Source organism: Nicotiana attenuata, unplaced genomic scaffold (assembly GCF_001879085.1).
Source record: "Nicotiana attenuata strain UT unplaced genomic scaffold, NIATTr2, whole genome shotgun sequence".
In the NCBI taxonomy this organism is placed as follows: domain Eukaryota; kingdom Viridiplantae; phylum Streptophyta; class Magnoliopsida; order Solanales; family Solanaceae; genus Nicotiana; species Nicotiana attenuata.
The window spans coordinates 143,024-165,170 of NW_017672728.1; the positions used below are offsets into that span (position 1 = coordinate 143,024).

General features: G+C 38.9%; 2 protein-coding genes across 2 annotated transcripts; both read right to left on the reverse strand.

The window, feature by feature from the left end:
• Positions 1-7,683: 7,683 nt before the first annotated feature.
• Positions 7,684-10,989, reverse strand: LOC109214286 (GPI mannosyltransferase 1). The gene is made up of 4 exons (XM_019378187.1): positions 10,616-10,989; positions 9,864-10,046; positions 8,542-9,089; positions 7,684-8,447 (listed from the first exon to the last, which is right to left on the reverse strand). Exons 1-4 carry the CDS (start codon positions 10,884-10,886, stop codon positions 8,133-8,135), a joined length of 1,317 nt encoding a protein of 438 aa, XP_019233732.1. The 5' UTR covers positions 10,887-10,989; the 3' UTR covers positions 7,684-8,132.
• Positions 10,990-17,632: 6,643 nt separating this feature from the next.
• Positions 17,633-21,636, reverse strand: LOC109214285 (thiol-disulfide oxidoreductase LTO1). The gene is made up of 7 exons (XM_019378186.1): positions 21,356-21,636; positions 20,999-21,278; positions 19,997-20,253; positions 19,798-19,910; positions 18,891-19,038; positions 18,072-18,209; positions 17,633-17,933 (listed from the first exon to the last, which is right to left on the reverse strand). Exons 1-7 carry the CDS (start codon positions 21,455-21,457, stop codon positions 17,853-17,855), a joined length of 1,119 nt encoding a protein of 372 aa, XP_019233731.1. The 5' UTR covers positions 21,458-21,636; the 3' UTR covers positions 17,633-17,852.
• Between the last annotated feature and the right edge of the window lie 511 nt (positions 21,637-22,147).

Consider the following 22,147-nt stretch of genomic DNA (forward strand, 5'->3'; position numbering starts at 1 on the left):
GTTTTTGTGTAGGTATCCCTTGTGAAAACATTCCTTGTAACCATCTTTTGGAAATATAATAGGAACTCTTCATCTCATTTTTGATTTGTAATGGATTTCATACTGTTTTGATTTATGGAATGCTTCTTTTGCATAATTTTGAACGATTGGCCCTAAAATGGGTTTGGGCTCTGGATAATAAACACTTAGATCCTTGTTGATAGAAATAGTAGTCATTAAGATGAGTTTAAATCGATTCGACTGAAGCTCGGGATACTGTGACTCTTGAGTCCGGGTTGAGTGAGAATGGAGTCTCGTATAGTACTTTTTGGCCCTTAAGCCTTTCGAAGTTGGCCCTTAGGCTCTTATATATCGGCCCTTGGGCTCTTATATATCGGCCCTTAGGCTCTTTAAGTTGGCCCTTGGGCTCTTATATATCGGCCCTTAGGCTCTTTAAGTTGGGCTGATTCGGCCTCTTAGAATGGCTATATAATTTTTCCCTCATTTCGGCTTAAAAGACTTAGTGAAATTTTAATTATGCCTTGGCATGTGTTTTTTGCACCCGTAGGTTTTATCGAAGGTTTGACATATCGCAACCTTATTAGTAAGTTGTTTGTGTAAACATGATCGAATACCTCTTGCTGTATTTCTGAAGGCCGATGTTATCGAAGCCCTTGGATTTTTTGAGAGTTGAATTTATTGAAGCCCTTTATATTTTGCTTTTGCCGAGGGTAGCCTGATTTAACCGGTTTTTACAAAGTGTTTGAAGGCCTTTAATTTATAGCGAAAGTCGGACGTCTCCGAGCCGTTATTTGGCCGTAGACTTTATACGACTGTAGTCTTTAGTATGGCCATAGCCTTCGGGTATGTCACTTGGACTTGTATCCTGATAATTTTTCGAATTTGTTCGAGAAGTTAGTCCCCGAGTATATTGGCTTTGGCCTTTGTTTTGAGGGGGTGCCTCTTTTGAGGTCTTATTAATCCGAATTTTCGATGACTCGAGTGTACTGACTGTGGATGGCAGTCCCCGAGTATTCGGGGTGCTTCTATGCTTTGGCTCTTAAGTCGTTTCTCGTAGGATGCAGAGTTCGTGTAATAATAGACTTCTTTGAAACACCAAGTATTTTTGATATTAACAAAATTGATACATGTGTACAAGCTTTGTTGTCGGGGCTTGACCACTATATGGATATGGTTCATTTGACCGTTTGGCCCATTACAAAGTTGTCCTTCCGAAGTTCTCTTAGTCATGAAGTATTTTTCTTGAAAATATAACCTCCGAGGGTGATGCCCCCCCAGTATCCGGGGTTGATTAAAAAGAAACCTTGTATACTGTCAAGCTTTCCTTAGGCAGCACATAATTGTTGCCTCGTTAAAAACCTTTTCGGTAAAACCCATTTGGGACAAAATCCGATCCAAGGGAAACAGAGTGCAACACATGCTTTAAGACCTAAGGCCTTTGTGTAAGAAGGGATGTCTTCGAGATCACGAGCCTTTGAGAGCTTCCATCGTGCCGAGCTTGTAAGATCCTTTACCAACGACTCCGAGGGCTTAATGAGGTCCTATCTCGCTATCCTCGATCGTGTTATCTTCGGGAACCTTGACCTGGTCGGGGATGATTCAGACGCCCCGATTTGACACCATGAAGCCGAGAAACTTACCCGCGCCAACTTCGAAGGTATGTTTTTCTGGGTTGAGCTTCGTGCCGCATCGCCCAAAAACATTGACTGTTTCCTGCAAATGAATTAAAATGGTCATCTGCGCACAGGGACCTAACCAGTCATATCATCAATAAAGGCTTTCGTTATTTTACCTATTTGTTCTTCGAACATCCTGTTGACTAGATGTTGATACGAGGCTTTTCTAACTGAGGGCCTCCCTTTTGTTTTACTGGTTTAAATCTGGGACTGTTGTTTAGCCTACGTGTGGTGGTTTCTGGCGGAATCCCTGTCATATCTAAACAGGACCAAGCAATGCAATCCATATTATCAATAAGAGACTAAACGAGTTTTTTCCGAGTTCGGGGTTTAATCCCGTTCCCAGGTGTACCTTTCTCTTGAGCGATTGACTTAGTAGCACCGGGCTTCTCGGGAACAATGAAGGTTTGAAGAGCTAGGGAGTTCCCTTCTTTGTCTTCAGTTACCTGTTATCCTGCTTCCGTCTAGGTTTGGAGTTGTGATTGCTACTTAGCTACCTGTTTACCTTTGGGGCTCGACTTCGCCGAGGTCAAGGGTTCCGGTATCGGCACCAATTCCTCGATTGCAAACATCTATTTTGCAGCATGCTATTCTCCGTGGACTGTTTTCACTCCTTCCTCTGTCGGGAACTTCATCATTTGATGGAGAGTCGAAGGCACTGCCCTCATATTGTGTATCCATGGCCTCCCGAGGAGTGCGTTATACCTCATGTCACCTTCGATGACATGGAACCTGGTATCTTGTATGGTCCCGGCTACGTTTATTGGCAAGATAATCCCTTCGTTGTTTCACTTGCCATGTTGAAGCCATTCAGCACCCGGGATGCAGGTACAATTTGATCTTGCAAGCCGAGTTGCTTCACGACCCTCGATTTGATTATGTTTGCCGAGCTACTTGGATCCACTAAAACACATTTAACCTGAATTTTATTTAAAAGGATAGAGATTACCAGGGCGTCGTTGTGAGGCTGGGATACGTCCTCTGCTTCCTCGTCGTAGAATGATAGAGCGTCCTCGGGCACATAGCTCCGAGTCCGTTTCTCATTTGTGATGGATACTTTGGTACGTCTGAATATAGGTCCCTGGGGGACATCGACTCCACCGATGATCATGTGAATGACATGTTGAGGTTCTTCAGGTTCATTCTTCCTGCTTGCATCTCTTTCTCAGAAATGATTCTTGGCCCGGTCACTGAGAAATTCACAAAGGTGTCCCTCGTTGAATAATCGGGCTACCTCCTCTCTAAGCTGCCTACAATCCTTGGTCTTATGCCCGTGAGTACCATGATATTTACACATTAAGTTGGGGTTCCTCCAAGAAGGATCAGTCTGTATAGGCTTGGGCCATCTAGTATCTTTAATTTTGCCAATGGTTGAGACGATACTCGAGGCATCGACACTGAAGTTGTATTCTGAAAATCTGGGTACCTCTACTGGTCCCGAGTGCCTACCAAACCCGATTTTGCTCACGAGTCCCCGGGAACTTTGGTCTCGATCCGCTCTCCGATCATTCCGAGGTATGTTATGCCTTGAACTGTTCCTTCGATCTTCGGCGTACGGTTGATACCGTTCTTTGTTGAATCTTGATCCCCGGTTTGTGTCTCTCGGGGGCTTGGCTGCGAATCTGTTAGGATGAATTGAGCCCGAGGGGGCTCCCAACTGGTCGTCCTCGGCCCTAATTTTTGACTGATAACGATTGTGCACATCCGACCATATCACACTCGGATATTCGATCAAGTTCTGCTTTAGTTGTCGAGATGCAATCGAGCTTCTTTCATTCAAACCTTGCATAAAGGCCTGAACTGCCCAGTCATCGGAGACCGGTGGTAATTCCATTCTTTCCATATGAAATCGGGACATGAACTCCCTTAGTATCTCATCATCCCTTTGTTTTATTTTGAAGACATCCGATTTTCTTGTGGCCACTTTTATGGCCCCAGCGTGTGCTTTCATGAAGGCGTTCGCCAATATAGCAAATGAATCAATAGAGTTAGGGGCTAAGTTGTGATACGAGATCATAGCTCATTTCGATAGTGTTTCCCCAAACTTTTTCAATAATACTGACTCAATTTCATCGTCGTTCAAGTCATTTCCTTTGATTCCACAAGTGTATGAGGTAATATGTTCGTTAGGGTCAGTCATTCCGTTATATTTTGGTATATCGGGCATGCGAAACTTCTTGGGAATGGGCATTGGAGCCGCACTTGGGGGGAAAGGTTTTTGTATGAATTTTTTCGAGTCCGGTCCTTTCAAAATCGGAGGTGCTCCTGGTATCTGATCGACCCTTGAATTGTATGTCTCCACCTTTTTGTCATATTCTTCAATTTTCTTTTCTCCGAACTCGATTCTTTTGGTCATTTCTTCGAGCATTTTTATAATAGCGAGATCAGTCCCCGAGCCATTTTCATCGGGCCTTTCAAGCGCAGGTTCCGTATGCCGGGCGTCCACTGGTTCGGCGGTGTTTGGAGTTCTGTTCTGACTCTGAAGTTGAGCGATGGCGACTTGCTGAGCTTGCAGCATCTCGAATATCACTTGGAGGCTGACTCCTCCTTCTTCCATTCCTCGCGTTTCCTGGCCTTCGGCTCGAGCTTCCCTGTGTGCATTCCTTACGGGGTCTGTTCCTACGTCCGTGTTTAGAGCGTTATGCTAGCTGATATCAACTGGCTCCATATTTGGCACTCCCTCGGGGTTTATGGGGTGGTACACCGACCCCTATGCCGCTATTTTCTCCGAGTCCCTCACTGTCATGAGCAAGTGCGTTTTGTGTACTAGACATATCTTAGCCTGAAATCAAAGAATCTTTGACAAGAAAAAGTGTGAAGAATAACGCGTGTTATCAGAAAACTAGCACTAAAATAATCACTATTATCTTTAGCCCCACGGTGGGCGCCAAACTATTTACCTCGAAAAATGCGAGTAACAATTAAATATGATTTGTGGTTTTAAAGACATGTAATTTATTCCAATACTAGTGAATGTATGAATAAAATTAAGTTTAAGTAAAAAGAATTGATGAACCAAACCAGTGTTGTTAGAGCAATAAGGACCTCGAGCTCGATTATCTCAGGGGCCTCGAGATGAGCTAAGAACAATAAAGTATGAATAGTAAAGTAAAGACAATAAAGCTGAAGAACAATTGTTGAGCACGTTAAACAAGAAAAGCAGAGTAGAATGTTCTATTGCAGAGAATGAGAGATAATCCTTACAAATGATTGGGGTCCCCTTTATATGGGGGGGGGGGGGGAGACCCTAATATAGTACATTTCCAATTATGATAAAAAATTCTATTGGTACAGCTGTATAACGACCTAGTACGGACTTGTACTATTTCGTACAAATCTTATCCTATAATTTATGCCCTGATCCACATGTCCTTGAGAAATTCTCGCTCTTTCTTGAGTGTCTTCGAGATTGTGCTGCCCTCAATGTAGGTCGTCCCAGGCCTTCGATTTGCTTCATCGAGGTGTGTGTCCTTCAGCCGGGTCCGACCTCCACTTCAAGTCGCCCGGACTCGGACTCATAGCCCAATTTAAGACTTCGAAATCGGGCTCCTTGATTTTGATTGTATACATGCCACTACTAGCTTAGTGTTATATACTGTCCCCCTATAACTTTTGCTACTTAGTAGTAATATACTACTAACTGTTGGTTTAAGCTTGTAATAGCTTAAAATAGAGTAAATGAAAAATTGATGAAAAATGAAAATTTTGAATTTCTCACTTTGACAAAGAGATATTGTCCCATATTGGAGGAGGAAAAGAGTTTTGATGGGTATATATAAAATTGCACTTCTTCTAGCTCTTAAAGAGTTGAGAAGAAGGCAAGCCTTGTGCCGTCATCAAATAATTGATTAATTTTTTGAACCAATTTTTTTTGTTAATATTAAGATTAACGCAATATTATTTTAATCCAAATTAGCCGTTTCTACAACGGTAATTTAAATAGCCACTTTGAGTTGCAGCCTTAAAATGAAGAGTTGCAACTCTTTGGTAATACCCAACCTTTTGGCTATAAATACATGTTATTTCCTATAGATTTTCTTACGGAAATCTCTTTTTCCTTTTTGCATTGTTTTCTTACAAAATAAATAAAGTAAGTGCGATTGCTGCCCCATTTGTGTTCGCTGGAACACTGAGATTTGAAGTATTAGGAGGGGATTAAGTTCTTTAAGAAAATACTGTAAATTTAGTGGGCTCGGATTAATTTCGAAGTCTTCCACATTTCTATCTACATTATTTTGTATCCAAAATTACTTTACAAATACAGATTAATAACACTAATTACGTAATCTTTGATGACCCCAAAAAATGATAACATTTGATCTCTATCGGTGATGGTTTATATCCTTTTCTTTTATCAAGTTTTGTACTTTTATATTTGAATTTTGTCACATGCATCCACATACAATATGTTCGTTTCTTTGTAACATAAGTTCATAACAGTGACATATCTATTATTTTTTTCTGAAAATTTTCATGTCGTGTCCAAGTTTTATCGAGCTCGAGTTGCTATGTCTTTGCCTATGCAACATAGAAAGGGACTACTATTTCTAACTTCAGAATTTCAGAAATAAATTGGGATACAGTAATTTATTATCCTTTTTTTTTTAATTTTTTACTTCCGGTTTACCATCAAGGTAAAACTACTTACGGTTTAGTTTCAGCTTTGCATTACAAAAAGGATCATTTTACTGCAATAGTCATATGAGTGGAGTACTAGACCTTTTCTTACTTGTCTCCCACATCGAAGATATGAAGACAACATTCAGGGAAAGAGGACTATAAAAAGGGATGGCAGAAGCTGGGAAAATTCATCTTTGCGCTTGGGGCAATGACGCAGCTAGTGAGGTTCTAACCGAGGCGCGTCTATTGCTGGTTGAAAACTATTTCCAAACCCCCTCTTCGGCCTGGGTTCTGCCTTGGCCGTTGAGAATTTTTGAAAGGGCTTCCCTTCTGGGTAAAGCCCTACAATCTTCAATCTTAATGCTTTTCTTTCATAATGTCATTAATTTTAAAGTTAGCTGCTCAATGTGTCAATGTTATCATTCTAATTGTTGATAGATAGTAGTTAATCCCTATATGGCCCATTTCAACCCTGCAACTATAGGTGACATACTCTTAACAATGAAGGCACAAAATCATTAGGACCATGGAGATAGAATGATATCAAGAGGGCAAATATAGGACCACCCACAAGGAGAAACATTTAGGATCAGTAGAATAGCTAATGCTGCCACTGTCAACCACCATTGTAGTAATATCCAAGTAAACAGTAATCATAATAGCTACTCCTACTCAGTAACTTGCTTGAACAAGGACAGTTGAGTATTGGAAACAAGCACAAAGGGTCATATGTCAAGGGCATTGGCTGTCAGTACCAATATCCTCTGCATCACATCACCCCTTTGTTTTCTGTCCCAATGAAACAAATTAACTTACTCTTTGAAAGGTTCACTAGTAAGCACTAGAAAGCATAATAAGGAGAAATCTCGTGGCCCATACAACTGCCTAGCTTTGTGCCTCTAGACATGTAATGTCTAGACAATTTCACTCATTTTCTAATGTAATATCGGAATGAACTTCACCTTTTATAGCTTGCCATTTAACAGTATTATCTTCTTTGAGGATGTTTTCCTCCTCAAGTGTGATACATTCTAGGGGTGGCAGTGCACCTGTATGACTAGGTTACCACTTTTTTTCACCTTCTTTCCACCTTTGCCCAACCACTATCCAAAATGAAATATAGCAAGAATAATTCAGTGAAAAAAATGCTGACACGAGCAATTTATCGACCTCATCCAGCGGCATTGCACACACTATCACACTAGTAGCATTTGGCGGTAACTGCTTGTAAGGAGTTCAGATCAGTCCAACATACAGTATTTCCCATGGACACTTCAACAACCCTAGGATCTTCATTTCTTATCACATGGAAATCCAATAATTCAATGAGCTACAAGGAACCACACTCGAAAACGAGGCAACAAGAATATGAAAGAACAATGACACAGAACAGCAAAAAGAGATATCTTTATTCATACCAATCATATTGGTTTTACAAAGATATACAGGCAAGCAACGCACATGAAAAGGATGTGACGTCACTCCTCTAGCTGCTAACTAACTCTAGCAAGGGAGGGAAATGAATATCAAACTAAATGAGAAGTAAACTGTAATCAAGAAAACTTCAACCATCCCGCGTACAAAAAAATTGCTGTAGACAATTGTAAATTGCTTTTGTAGTGAAGTATCCTCTAAATCAAAATGGACAAGAGGTCAAGAATAAAGTCATTACAATCTCTTGGTACATCTTCAGTGCTGGCATTTTTGTGTTAGCTATGAAAATGTCAAGTGCTTTGCTTGATGATGAAAAGCTCGACACGTCCTGAACATGGCTAAATACTCTTTTAGCTCTAAAATGTTCCCCCATTGAGTTAGGAAGGTATATGATGTGATTCCTCATCCCTGTTTGACATGTTTCTTTGAAGCGGCAGGAGATGACTGTTGGAAGACTGGACTGTATGTGTGTTGCTGGATAATATTGATAAGAACGAAAGTATTTGCTGCCAAGAATAGCAAACCTGCCACCCAGAGTTGAAGAAAGACATTCTTTCCTTTAAATTCAAGCAAATATCCCCACATCAACCAATGACCCTGAGCTGCCATCCACAACAAGATGCAGACCAATCCTTTTCCTTTGAGTTTCATGTTGGTCCATGGCAGGATTAGCGGCAAGAGACAAAAGAACCAAACAAAGTATTGAGCTGTCATAACCTGCATAGCAAAAGAACATTATATTTGCTAATGGAAAGTCGAGCTATTATTAGCTGATTCTCAACCCAAAGAGATTCAAGGATTGCTGACAAACCTTGTTAAATGCTACAAACGCCACAGTCTGCACAAAGAAACAAAATGGAAAATCCTGTGCAAAGCGGAAAACAAGAACTAGCTGCACCATAATCTGAGGCAGAAATGAGATGAGCTTTTCCAAGCTTGAAAACTCATTTTCATAGTGCAGATATATGTGGTAGAAATAGATTGAAAAATTGTGCCTTGGGTCAGTACGTGTGAGATGATAGAGAAGTGCTTCATGCAAGAACTCCCATCCATATAAATAGAAGAAAAACCCAGTAAGGAGAAAGAACATAGCTCCAGAAATAAGCCCAAACATTATCCTCCTCCAGGTAAAAAGGCTTGTCAAAAAGTTCCATATACAATTAGGATCCATAAGCTTTTTACAGCTGGAAGTCTGATGTGACTTGCTTTTTCTAGAACTCCAATTCACAAGAGCAGGTTTTGTACCATACTGGAAGAACAGAGGATCAAGAACTAAAATGATCGGAAGAGCATAAATTATTGGATAGATCCTCATGTGGACGACGAGCCCATACCAAAATGCAGCTTGTACTAAACGACCTGATCAGGAAAAACTACCAAAGTCAATAGGGCATGACGATTTTAACCTATAAAGAAAAAAGATATGAAGCCACAATTCAAGTGGCACTAACCCATATGAGAATACAGTTATCTGACCCGAATTACTGGAGAATTCTTGAAAAGACCCTCAATAAAAAGAGTTATCTGTTTAACCCTAAAGTTTCCAGATTTAACATTCTTGGTTTCTACTTTTCTTTCAAACTAGAGGCTAACTATAGGTTCAAATTGTATAAGAGCTATGAAAAGAAACAGTGGCAGATTCAGGACAAGCCTTGTTTCATCTCTTTATCGGATAAACCAAGTTCTAACAGTAAAAGAATAAATATCCAGCTTACATTGGTTGCTCTCTGAAACCTCCTTCAGTGGCTGATAATATTGGGTTGGGGCATTATACACCTAAAGCTAAGGTGGTGTGGGAGAATAGAAAGACTCAATCTTGACCTGTATTTGATGACAATACCTTCTTTTCTACCAGTGTCATCACCTAAGTCATGATGCTCATAGTCCAAATACTTCCCCTCCCATATATCCCCTCTTAACTGTCGTTTACATTGCCCCATGATAACTAAAGCAGGTTAAGGAGGAGACAAGGACCATTATGAAAGAGAGAATAACAGAGAAAGTAACAGTAGAGGAGTAAACTAACAATGAAAAAGAAAAATATGGGAGTAAATTCTCAACACAACCATATTAGATGTAAACAAAAGGTACTGGAAACTTACTTCACAAAAAAATAGGTACTGGAAATTTTACCTTTCATTACACATATACTAATCCAAAGGATTATGGCGCAGACAATAGGCTCACAATTTCCGCGAGTACCAATGGTAATGGTAAATGGATTCAAAAGCCATACCATCACCGAATAGGTGCACAATTTTTCAGGAACCCCTCTTAGCTTTAGAATGTTGTTGATAAGAAATCCCACGAGAAGATCTGCCGCACGAACTCAATTGTAAGTTTCAGTAAGCATATCTGTTTTGGAAACATAATTAAGATGTAATGTTTCTAAGAACTCCAAATATGCATTGTTTGCAATAAGAAGAAACAATCAACTCAGATACAAAGGTGCAAGTGCAAGTGCTTATCACATTTAACAATTCACCCATTCTTAGTCATATAACTACAACAATAACAATGATTGCCAATGATACCTAAGCTTATAAACATAAACAAAGAGAATTGAAACCTCTTGACCTCCACATGCAAGAAGCATTTATATGAGGGAAAACAAGAATGCTAAATGATAAAATAAAAACGATAACTTTGAATTGTCTTGAAATGAGAAGCCCTTTTACAGAAAATCCAATAAGAGCTAAATTCAAAATTTGACTATAAGAATAACCCACAAATCTTGAATCGTCAAAAGATTATAACTTTCATGCATCTGGCCTTTCCAACAAATAATAAACAGAAAACTTAACTCAACCATGAATAACTAGTCTTATTAAAACTGTAAAGCTCAGACCTGAAGGCAGTAAAAAGAACCCAAAAAGGGCATATACCTGAAGCGGAGAAGATGAATTTTCCCCAAGAAGGATGAATGAAAGAATTGGGCACAAGAAGAAAGGCAATTAAGGGTGAGTAGCGATATGTGGATCTTTCATAAGGGGATTTTCCAGCAGCGACTAAAGCAGCTGCATCTGAGAAAACAAGATAGTCCACATCTGTGTATCTAACTTCCATATGCCTATCTTGCCATTCTCCGTAAACTATCAAAAATACCCTAAGGAATGCTGAGAATATGAGCAGAGACTTGAGATTTACTGTCACCATTGTTCTGTCCGTTAAAGAATGTGATCGCTCGAAAGGAAGAGACTGAAAATGGTACCCCTGAGGATTGCCAAAACAAGAGAGGAAGTAGTTATAAACTCAGCTTTTGATTTATTTATTTTTTTCTTAAAAAGCAAAATTATGACTATCCACAATATTAAACCTCAATTTTTGTATAGTACTAATTTTTATTAATTATCCAGAATTAAAATTCATTAAAATATTCAAAATTTACACTTTGGTATAACGTTCTTGCTATCAAGCTATTTTTTCATAACTATTTTAATATTATGTTCCTCTTATCACTACAAAATATTCAAGTCAGATATGTATATTAGGCTTCATACTCAGTCGAATTATCATGGAAGGGCAAAATGGAAGTAAAATTCTAATGGTCAGCTCTCTTTCTTAGTAATTATTAAGCAAAGTCGGATGTTAAATTGGAAATAGAGTTAGTGTTCGGATAATAATACTGACGTGGGCTAGTGTTGTGGGCTAGTCTTGTTAGTTGTTAGTTGGGTTATATTCTGTAATTGGGCCTGGCCCAATTTGTATTTGTGTTTTCCATTTTAGTTAGGATATAGGCGGGTCATTTTGTACAGAGAAGACAACAAGAGCTCTTCTTCTAGAACATTTCATCTCTAAATTCTCTATGAGCTAAATGTAAAATTTCAGCCATGATTGCTCAATTCAAGCTCGAGTTTGCATTTTTAACATGGTATCAGAACGGGAAGCATTAAATCTGGTCCTTGAATCCCTTCCGATGCTAAGCTCGTAATGCTTCACCCGAGTCTTCTCACTTTCGCATCTAAGATCGTTTTTTTTTTGTTTTTCTTTCAAATTCGTTCTTCCGTCTATCGATTTGAGGTTCGAAGGTCCTGGATTCTTCATAAATTGTGAGATTCTTCGTCAAATTGTGAGAATTTCTGCGTCGATTGGAATTGTTCAGATATCTAGGGTTTTGATCGTCGATTTTCATCTGGCTGAGTTCATCTGGTCTGTTAGGGTTTCTCATTGGAGCTCATTTCGAAGATTAGGGTTCTTCTATTGCTGCTAGAAGGCCGTCTCCTTCCGGTCGCGAAGGCGTTGGTAACATCGTCTCTTCCATTGTCTGTTTTTTGATTGCTTCTGCTTGTTGATCGAGATTTGTGAGCCGTAAAGTCAATTGGTTGCTTTGTTATTCTTAAACTGTTGCTGTTCTATTTGATATTGTGTGGGATTTTTCTTTCATTTGCTATGACGATTACTCCTCCCTGCGATGCTACTCCTGTTGCTAATAGAGGAAACTCTTCCTCTCGTCCTACTGCTTTCTATCCTGATGACTATACTCACCCGTGCCACATCCTCTTTATGTACATCCGTCCGATGTTTTAGGAGCCTCTCTAGTTTCCACTCCTTTTGATGGCACTAGCTATGGAAGCTGGCGTCGAAATATTCTGGTGGCTCTATCTGTACGCAATAAATTAGACTTTATAAATGGCACTACTGAAAAACCACTGTTGGTTCCCCTCTAGTCAGGCAATGGCAACGTTGCAATGATTTAGTTGTGTCTTGGCTGACCAATTCTCTCACCAAGGAGATTTCTCGTAGTGTTGAGTATTTAGAACTCGCCAAAGACATTTGGCGTGAGTTAGAGGAGAGATATGGTATGGCTGATGGTGCTAGGATTTTTGAACTTAAGAAGGAGTTATCTCACATTTCTCAGGGTTCTTTGGACATAGCCTCCTATTTCAACAAAATAAAATAACTTTGGGATGAAATAGCTTCCATTTCTGTTAATCACCTCTCTGTATGCACATGTGGGGGAAATAAAAAGGCCGAGGAAGAGCAGAAGGTATATCAATTCTTAATGGGGCTCAATGAGACTTACCTTCAAGTCAGAAGCAATATCTTGATGATAAAGCCCCTTCCATCTATGAGTACAGTTTATGGGATTCTACTAAGTGATGAGAAACAAAGGCAAGTATCCTCCATTTCTCAGTTTCCTTCAAACTCAAACTCTGCTTCCTTTAATGCTGGAGTATCCAAGCAATCTTTCCCCTCTAAGGTGACTTTCAATCCTCAAAGACCAGACAATCAAAGGTCCTCTATCATTTGCAAGTACTGTAAGAAACCAGGACATTCTATTGAAAAGTGCTACAAGTTGCATGGTTTTCCTCAGAATTTCAAATTTACTAAAGGTAATACACCTAGGAGAACTGCAGCACATGTTGAGGTTCAATCTCCTATTAACTCTGATGAGACTGGAAATGCTGGTGGTCCTGCCATGCATACTGAATCTGAGCAGCTTTACACTTTGCCTGGGTTGACCAAGGATCAATACTCCCCAGTTGATCACTCTGCTTCAACAGTCTCACATTCCCGCTTCTCCTGCTACTCCAAACCTTTTGGCTTCTGCTAATTTTGCTGGTAAGTTGTTGCCTGAGAATGGTTTGTTCAGAACTTGTCTACTTACTAAAATAGAGAATACTATTTGGATCATAGATTCTGGGGCATCTGATCATATGACCTTTGATAAGTCCCTTCTCTTTGACATTCAGACTCTACCCATTCCTTACTTAGTTTCTCTTCCTAATGGTTATAAAGTTAGAGTTACCAATATTGGTTCATTAACTTTGTCCCCTGATCTTACCCTTCATAATGTTCTTTATGTCCCTAGCTTTGAACACAATCTCATTTCTGTTTATAAGTTAGTTGAAAACCAGGTGATATAGTTCAATTTACCAACATTGGCTGTACTCTACAGGGCCCTTCACTGAAGAAGCCAGTGGTGCTTAGTAGACCACACAATGGACTTTACAAGCTGTTTCAACTTCCCGCAAATTCTGGTCCTTTGAGTTGCCATGTTACATTACCCACTATTTTTCCTTGTTCTATTCCATGTAATATTTCCTCTACTGCATTTCCTAGTGCACCTAGTAGTCATGCAAGCTTGTCTGTTGATCATACAAACGTAGCCACTGATGCACATGTTAATAAAGTGAATAAAGAGGATGTTGTTTGGCATTACAGACTTGGGCATTCGTCTTTTTCCAAAATGAAATCTGTTTCTGCATGCAGTCCACATTTATCTTCTAAACAATCTTTCTCTTGTCCTATTTGCCCTTTAGCCAAACAAACCAGATTACCATTTCCTGATAGTTCAATACAATTAACTGCCCCTTTTCAATTAATACGTATTGATACTTGGGGACCCTACCATGCACCCACATATACTGGATCCAAATATTTTTTGACCATTGTTGATGATTATACTAGAGCTACTTGGACCCACCTCCTAGGGTCCAAAAGCAATGCCTTTGATATGTTGAAAGCCTTTATTGCCCTGGTAGAGACCCATTTTCACACCAAGGTGCAAACTGTAAGAAGTGATAATGCATTGGAATTGGGGTCTAGTCTTTCTGGTTCTCAATATTTCTCTGTTAAGGGAATTGTGCATCAAACCTATTGCCCTCATACTCCTCAACAAAATGGGGTGGTGGAGAGGAAGCATAGACACTTGCTTGATACTGCTAGGGCTTTACTTTTTTAGTCCCATCTTCCCATTAGATTCTGGGTTGATTGTATCTTGACAGCTACCTATCTGATCAACAGGTTTCCTTCTCCCCTTCTATCTCACAAGAGTCCTTTTGAACTTCTTTATGGTAAGCCTCATTCTTACTCACATCTTAGAGCTTTTGGCTGTCTTTGTTATTCTACTGTGCCTAAGCCTCATAGAGATAAATTCCAACCAAGGGTTGTACCATGTGTGCTTGTGGGATACCTTTTTGCCAAGAAAGGCTACAAGTTGTACAATTTGGAGTCTCATTCTTGTTTTGTTTCTAGGGATGTTGTATTTCATGAACACATTTTCCCTTTTCTCAAATCCTCTTCTGTCTCTTCTAGTATGTGTCCTTTCCCTTTCTCTGCTTGTTTTGATGATTTGTCTCCTGCATTTCACCCTGTTCATACTCCTTCCTTGGGTGCAAGCCCTATTCCTTCTTCTTTCCTTCTCTCTCTCCTGCTTCCATTTCTTCTTTTCCTTCTGTTTCCACTCCTCCTTCCTCCTCTTCTATACATCCACCTTCACCTTCTTCATCTCCTTCTCCTGTTTCATCCTCTCCTTCTCCTGCTTCTCCTCCTTTAAGAAGGTCTACTAGGGAACACAAACAGCCTGCCTATCTTCAAAGTTATGTCTGCAACTCAACTTCAGTTGACTCCACCTCTGATCATCCACCTCCTATTTCTAGTCAGTTGCCTGTTCTTGAGCCTTCAACTTATTCTCAGATAGCAGTTGTTCCAGAATGGCAGGCTGCCATGAGAGCTGAATTTGAGGCATCGGAAGCTAACAACACATGGCAGGTTGTCTCTTTGCCCCTTGGGAAGAAGCCTATAGGCTGCAAATGGGTCTATAAGGTTAAGTATAGAGCTGATGGTAGCATTGAAAGGTATAAGGCTAGACTAGTAGTTCAGGGTGATACTCAAGTTGAAGGTATTGATTTTCATGAAACTTTTTTTCCAGTTGTAAAAATGTCTACTGTCAAGACTCTTGTTGTTGTGGCAGTAAAGAAGGGATGGCCCCTATTTCAATTGGATGTTAATAATGCCTTCTTGCATGGTGACTTGGATGAGGAAGTATATATGAGACTTCCTCCTGGTTTGTCTGTTTCTTCTCCTTCTTCTTATGTCCCTTTAGTGTGCAAATTGCAGAAATCTCTTTATGGTTTGAGGCAAGCATCCAGACAATGGTATGCCAAACTATCACAAGCATTACAGTCTAGAGGGTACCACCATTCTTACAATGACTATTCTCTGTTTACCAAGGGTTCAGGTGATTCCTTGGTTATTATAGCTGTGTATGTGGATGACATTATCTTAACTGGTGATATGAATGAAATTACTGCTTTAAAGTGCTTTCTACATGACCAATTTAAAATCAAGGATTTGGGGCTGCTTAATTATTTTCTTGGGATTGAGGTGTTGTACACTCCATCTGGAGTTTTCCTTCATCAGAAAAAGTTTATCAGCGATTTGCTAAAAGAGTTTCATTGTGATGTTTGTACCCCTGTTGTGTGCCATCTTGAATTGCATGAGAAACTAATGACATCTGTTGTTGAACCTTTGCCCAATCCTGAAGTATACAGAAGCCTCATAGGGAAGTTGAATTTTCTCACTCACACCAGGCCAGACCTCTCATTTGTTGTGCACATCTTAGTCAATTTATGCAGAAACCTTGTGTTCTTCATAGGAAATCTGCCCTCCACCTGCTGAGGTATCTGAATGGTACTTCTGATCTTGAGATTTTCCTTAATAACTCCTCAGATTTTTCTGTCCAGGTTTATTGTGATAGTGATTGGGGGTCTTATCGTGATAGTAGAAGATCAGTGACTGATTTTTGCATCCTGTTGGGTGGCAGTTTGGTTTGCTGGAAATCTAAGAAGCAGCCAGTTGTCTCTCTCTCTCTTCAGTTGAAGCTGAATATATGTCTTTGAGCAAGGCTGTGGCAGAGGTTACATGGTTAGCTAGACTTTTGGCTGATTTTGGCTTGACTGACATATCTTCTATTCCTGTTTATTGTGATAACCAGGCTGCAGTTCACATTGCCAAGAACCCTGTGTTCCATGAACGGACCAAGCATATTGAGCTGGATTGTCATTTTGTTCGCACCATGTTGGTTTGGTTACCCTGCTCCATACTTCCAGTTCCACTCAAATGGCTGATGTATTCACCAAAAGTCTGCCTAGTGCTGCCCATCATTCACATTTGTCCAAGTTGGGTGTTTTATCACACTCCAACTTGAAAGGGGGGGGGGGGGGGGGGGTTCGGATAACTGAGTGTGATAATACTGATGTGGGCTAGTCTTGTTAGTTAGTTGGGGTATATTTTGTAACTGGGCCTGGCCCAATTTGTATTTATGTTTTCCATTTTAGTTAGGATATAGGCGGGTCATTTTGTACAGAGAAGACAACAAGAGCTCTTCTTCTAGAACATTTTATCTTTAAATTTTCTATGAGCTAAATGTAAAATTTCAGCCATGATTGCTCAATTCAAGCTCGAGTTTGCATTTTTAACAGTTAGTTCTCTGAATAAAGTAGGCAAGTTAAATACAAAGAACAATGACATATAAAACTAAACATAGCTAGTTCCGCAATGTTTACATTTTCCAAATTAAATTTTATTAGGTTTTGCGACTAAATTCTGAATTCGACATTCAGTTTCGTTAAACTTATTGACTGAGTTTTAAACTCAACATTCAATTGTATGAAAGTTACTTGTAAAACATAAGTAGTACTATCTTTCAATCCCAACTTAAGTGTTTTATTTGGTCTTGACACGATTATTGAGATTTTAAAATAAGAAAATAATTATATTTAAATAGAAGTTAATCCAAAACCCAAAAAGGGAAACAAAACTGACTTGTTGATAGATTTGAACATTACTTAGAATAAAGGTAAGTCCCTGTTGACGTTCTTGATAACAAAATAGTGACTATTAATGATAAGTTTAGAGAAAAGATTTCCAAGTTAGGAAAGTCTGTTACTCTTGTAATATATAATAGAATTTTAAGTTATATACACTGTTCAATTTATAACATAAAGAATGTTCTAAATAATTTTCAAAAGTTTCTTGATGGGCAAGTGAAATAGTCAAGAGGTGCACACACAATATCGCCGTTATCACCAAAAAAATAAAAAATAAAAAAAAAATCTAGAAGTAACCACTTTAACAAGATAATTAAAATTTCAGGGGTAAATAGGACACGTACAACATTAGCAGAAAACAGGACCACAAAATTCATATACTTGCGGGTAATAGAGTTGATATATATACTCAGAAGACAATCCACTCGGATTCATTTATGACGCTATCTATTCAGTTTACAATATACTAAGATAATTACAGTATGAAACAAAATAAATACCAGCGGGCAATAATAAAGATATAAACTTTGATACCCTAAGAATATTTGGTTGTGTTAGTCAAAGAAGCTTATTTAGCCTCAGTGAGTTCGTTCATAGTGAAACCAGACAGTTCAGCCAGCTCTGAAAGCTTTTTCTCTCCGCTCAGCACCTGCCACAATATATAGTTTTAACTATTAAGGTCCCGCAATGTAAAGCTAGAGGTTCAAATAGCATCCAGCGTGCGAATGACTGACGCCTTCATATAGGTTATAAAAGATTTTCCAGCAGAAAGAAGATTCTTGCTCACCTCCCCATTGATAATCCATGTAGGGAACCCTTCTAGTTTTGCTTCTTGACATGCATTGGCCATATAAATTCCTTTCTTGACTCCATCAGGAAAGCATTCCACATAGTCTAGTAGCTTTGATGCTTCTCGTCCAAACATCTTTGTTGCAGTGTGACAGCAGAAATAAACTAATTTAGTACAAACATCTCTTATACATGCTGTTAAGTGCATGATGCAAATCAGAGTATCTAGTGCAACAGCAAGGTTGACGAGGAAGCTTTTGATGAGAAGAGTAAAGAAGCAAAGACACTGAATTATTTTGTCAACGTTTCCATATTTCAGTGGATCTTTAAGGCAGTTTTTAACATTTTTAAAGATGAGATGCCATACACAAAACAGTTTTGGTCACAGCTCTGAGAATCTGCTTCTGAGCTCTAAAAATAAAAACATTGAAGCTCTTAGCTCAAATTCCAGCACCAGCAAATACACAACAGATATAAAAGAAATAAAGATAAGGCTCCCTCTTTTTTCCCCTTTAGTCATGCTCTTGTTACAAATTTATGGGAGACGTTAACACTCCATCCAAGTAATTTGATGGGCATTCATATTCTTCCCTACCCATATCATTTTTTCTTTTGACTCTTAACCAGAGTCTTATATCTCTTTTTTTGCCTAATGAAAAGATGTCATTATGCCATTGAGGCAACCAAAATGGAAATAATTCATCAATTAGAAAAACAATCATTTTCATATTCTATATAAATACAAGCAGAGGATAATATGGTTTCTATGCCCATCAATGCAATTTTAAGAAAGCACAACTGCAAAAAGAAGGAGAACCTCTTTTTGTTCCTGGCAGTGAGAACACCAGAAAGCCCCATACATTTTTGCTCCAATTGAACGCAGGTGCTTAGCTAGGGAAATAGCAAAAGGTGTCGACGGTGATTTTATCTCAGTTGTGAAATATTCCAGTTCAGTCATAGCAGAACTGCAAAAGATGGGAAAATGAATTTGAGTAAGTGTTCTCTTGAATAATGTGCAGGATCTTTTCACCAACTCATAGATTTCAGACGAACTAGAGTTTTAAGTGTGGCTATACATCAAAAGCTTTTCTATCTTAAAATGACCAAGATATCTTGCTATTGATAATGCTACAAACTGAACAAGCTTCTCTACTTGCTTAAGATTATAGCTCAAATAATGCATGAAAGTGATTAAATAAGTTATGTATTATCTGTGTAATGATGTAATCTATGCCAAGCAAACATGACTTTTTAATTCTAAGCAATTTCAACCCAATAAGCTCACTGAATTCAGTCTGAGAAGAAAGGTCCATAATGTTGCAAACCTACTTCATCGAAAATCAGAAGGAACTATGATAAGATATTGCCTACTTACCCAAAAGAAATAGTTGAGAAATGTATGTTGAGCCTAATTCAACCTAAAGCTAACTCAAGTTATGAGAATCGTCTACGATCATATAAGGAGATTACAGCCTCTGTACATGACCGAGGAGAATCTGACTTGTCATGAAGAGGTTAGAGTTGAATTTATAGCTCCAAGCAATCCAACACCTACTCTGGGAAGAATAGACAAGGAAATATAAAACAGAAAAGCTCCTTTTTCTTTTCCTCAAACCTTCCTTATATAATGCAAGAAAAAGGAACTCCTGCCTATTGTCCTTCAAATCCAAAGACACTTTGGCTAATATTAACCTACAAGGTGTAAAGGCGTACAGATTATTTACCTGGTATTTGTCGGCTGAGAGGCACTGTATGAATTGTTTAGGGTGGAAACCACCAAGAGAACTATAAGTAACTGTAAACCCACCTCTTTTTGCACCTCTTGAGACCCCAGACCCTGTAAACGAAAGCCACATCTTTGTCATTAGCACTGCATATAGCTATAGAAGCTAAACAAACAATATTATCTGTGGTGGAGATAACCTTTATACTGCTGATGAACAAACCAAACGACAATAAGGCAGAAGCTAAACAGTACAGGCAAAATTCTCCAGAGAATTGTGTGCTTAGGATGTATAAGAAGTATGCACTGGCTGCTGCCATGGAAGTACTTGTTCCAAGTAAAAGCAAACGCCCATAAGCTTCACCAATTCCAAGCGGCATCCTTTTCTGGCCCAATTGTATCCCAAGTACTGCAACTACTCCATAAGCAATCATACCAATCAACGGAAGAGGAACACCTGGCAAATGCAAAAGGATGAAAACTGAATCTCTTTCCAAAACATATTACCTGCAATTTAAGTGACAGACTGCTTTCAAATTTCAATTTGATGATTGTTCAATCTATGTCTTTCAGATCAAAATAGAACATAGTCATTTTATGACGAATGCCAACAATATAGAAAATTTACTATCTCCATCTGTAAATGGAATTCACCTTTCACTTCTTAGTCTGTCAATTTTATTAGGTTTTCAGAGATATAATACCACATAAATAGTTGTATTCCTCCTTTTATTCTCTCACAAACAATTTTATCTCCAAATGGTAAGGGGATCCTATTGCGATACATGGTCTTCAATAAATACTAAAAAGTGTTCCTTCTACTCTTTAGTCAATGGTAAGTAAATAATTCATATAGAGAATCAAACAAGAGGCTAATCATCAAAGAGAAGCGTGAAGGCTTTTTACATTCTGTGCCGACCCCAACTTGTTTGTGACTGAGAACTAGTTGTTGTTTGTCTGGTGAAGACTTTACTAAATGCTAAAAATAACTGTATCCAACCACTTTTTCAGGTTCCCAGCAATTAACTTGTCCAGCAGTGTTAATATTTCCAGATTAAAATTTGTTTCATTTTAACAAAACTTTAGACATTTATAGATTACTTTAAAAGTTTGTTTCTTTCAACAAAACTTTAGATATTTATAGAAGGTTACAAAGATACTTCGAAAGCAGAAAATTTCCTAAAAATAGCAAAGAATATTACCAAACACAGCTGAGTAGCTGCTGTTAAGGATGTTGCCGCAGCTGCTACCATCACCAACAGGACAAAATGCTTCGGAGTTGGTGAGTTTGAGGTACGTCAAGTAAGAAGTTTCGAGAAACCCAACACCTCCAAGTGCTGCACACCAATTGTATGCTGAAATGCTTGTGTCAGCAGAAGTATTTGATAACACCACCTTAGGTTCTGACTCTGTCTCTGCATCTTCGACCTTTCTCGATGAGCAGCTCACTCGAAGCAACAACAATCGCTGCGCTGAATCTCTCTTTAAGAAACGAAGCAACAAAAATGTTAATATTGGCAAAAAAATTTGAATCTTGAAGAAATGAAGAGTGACTGTACCTTGAGTTGAATGAGGGAAGATATAGAATTAGAGCGAGATGGGGGGAAATGAGAGGTTTGGGTGGGATAAGGGGAAGATGATACGCCGATGAGACTGGCCATCAGCTCACAATTGGGTGTCACCCGCCGTGAGTAGTGGTGGTTTGACTAGTTTGTCCGGTGGCGGTGGTTGGTCGTTAATTAAGCGTGCGGAAAATGTGCTCGTTACTGAAATTGGGCCACTTCAGCTTTTGGACCAATTCTTCAGCTCTGGCTCGCTTACTCAATATTAGCAGGCTTTGGACAATATTTGAGTTGAAGTTAATACAAAAGAATTGAGGAACTAATGTGCTAAAGCTAGTAAAAAAAAAAAAAAGGTGAGGTTGTATAGGGTCAAATTCTGCCCATTACGTCTCCACGTTGGTAGGAACTATCAATGAGTATACGCTAACCGAAGTGAGGGCACAACCTAAGAATGTCGGCGTGAAGTGTATCATCGGTTCCGTCGTCTCTCTCTCGAAGTAACGCCACCAATCTCTGTATTATTTTATTATTTTAAGGAGGGTCTCCTATTATATAAAGGAGGATCCCAATGTTGTAAGGGGAGGATTTTCGATTATTGAACAAGATATCTCTCTCTCTATCTCTCTTTCTCTCTCTATCTCTCTCTATCTCTCTCTCCCTCTTGAATATCCAATCTATTGGAAGCTATAACAAATATAACACACATATCTAGGTCTTATTATCTTCGATTACGATTGATCCTTGATTCATTTTGATTGTTCTCACTTATAAGGTATCTAGTATCTTTTG

What these genes read in the sequence shown, in the direction of transcription:
- LOC109214286 (XM_019378187.1), bottom strand. Translation starts at nt 10,886, where the DNA reads ATGGTGACAGTAAATCTCAAGTCTCTGCTCATATTCTCAGCATTCCTT. An exon ending in ATTCATCTTCTCCGCTTCAG is followed by an intron (nt 10,047 to 10,615) that starts GTATATGCCCTT and finishes TTCGTGCGGCAG; the next exon opens with ATCTTCTCGTGGGATTTCTT. An exon ending in TAGTATATGTGTAATGAAAG is followed by an intron (nt 9,090 to 9,863) that starts GTAAAATTTCCA and finishes TTTCCTGATCAG; the next exon opens with GTCGTTTAGTACAAGCTGCA.
- LOC109214285 (XM_019378186.1), bottom strand. Translation starts at nt 21,457, where the DNA reads ATGGCCAGTCTCATCGGCGTATCATCTTCCCCTTATCCCACCCAAACC. An exon ending in CAGCTACTCAGCTGTGTTTG is followed by an intron (nt 20,254 to 20,998) that starts GTAATATTCTTT and finishes TGCATTTGCCAG; the next exon opens with GTGTTCCTCTTCCGTTGATT. An exon ending in CATGGATTATCAATGGGGAG is followed by an intron (nt 17,934 to 18,071) that starts GTGAGCAAGAAT and finishes ATATTGTGGCAG; the next exon opens with GTGCTGAGCGGAGAGAAAAA.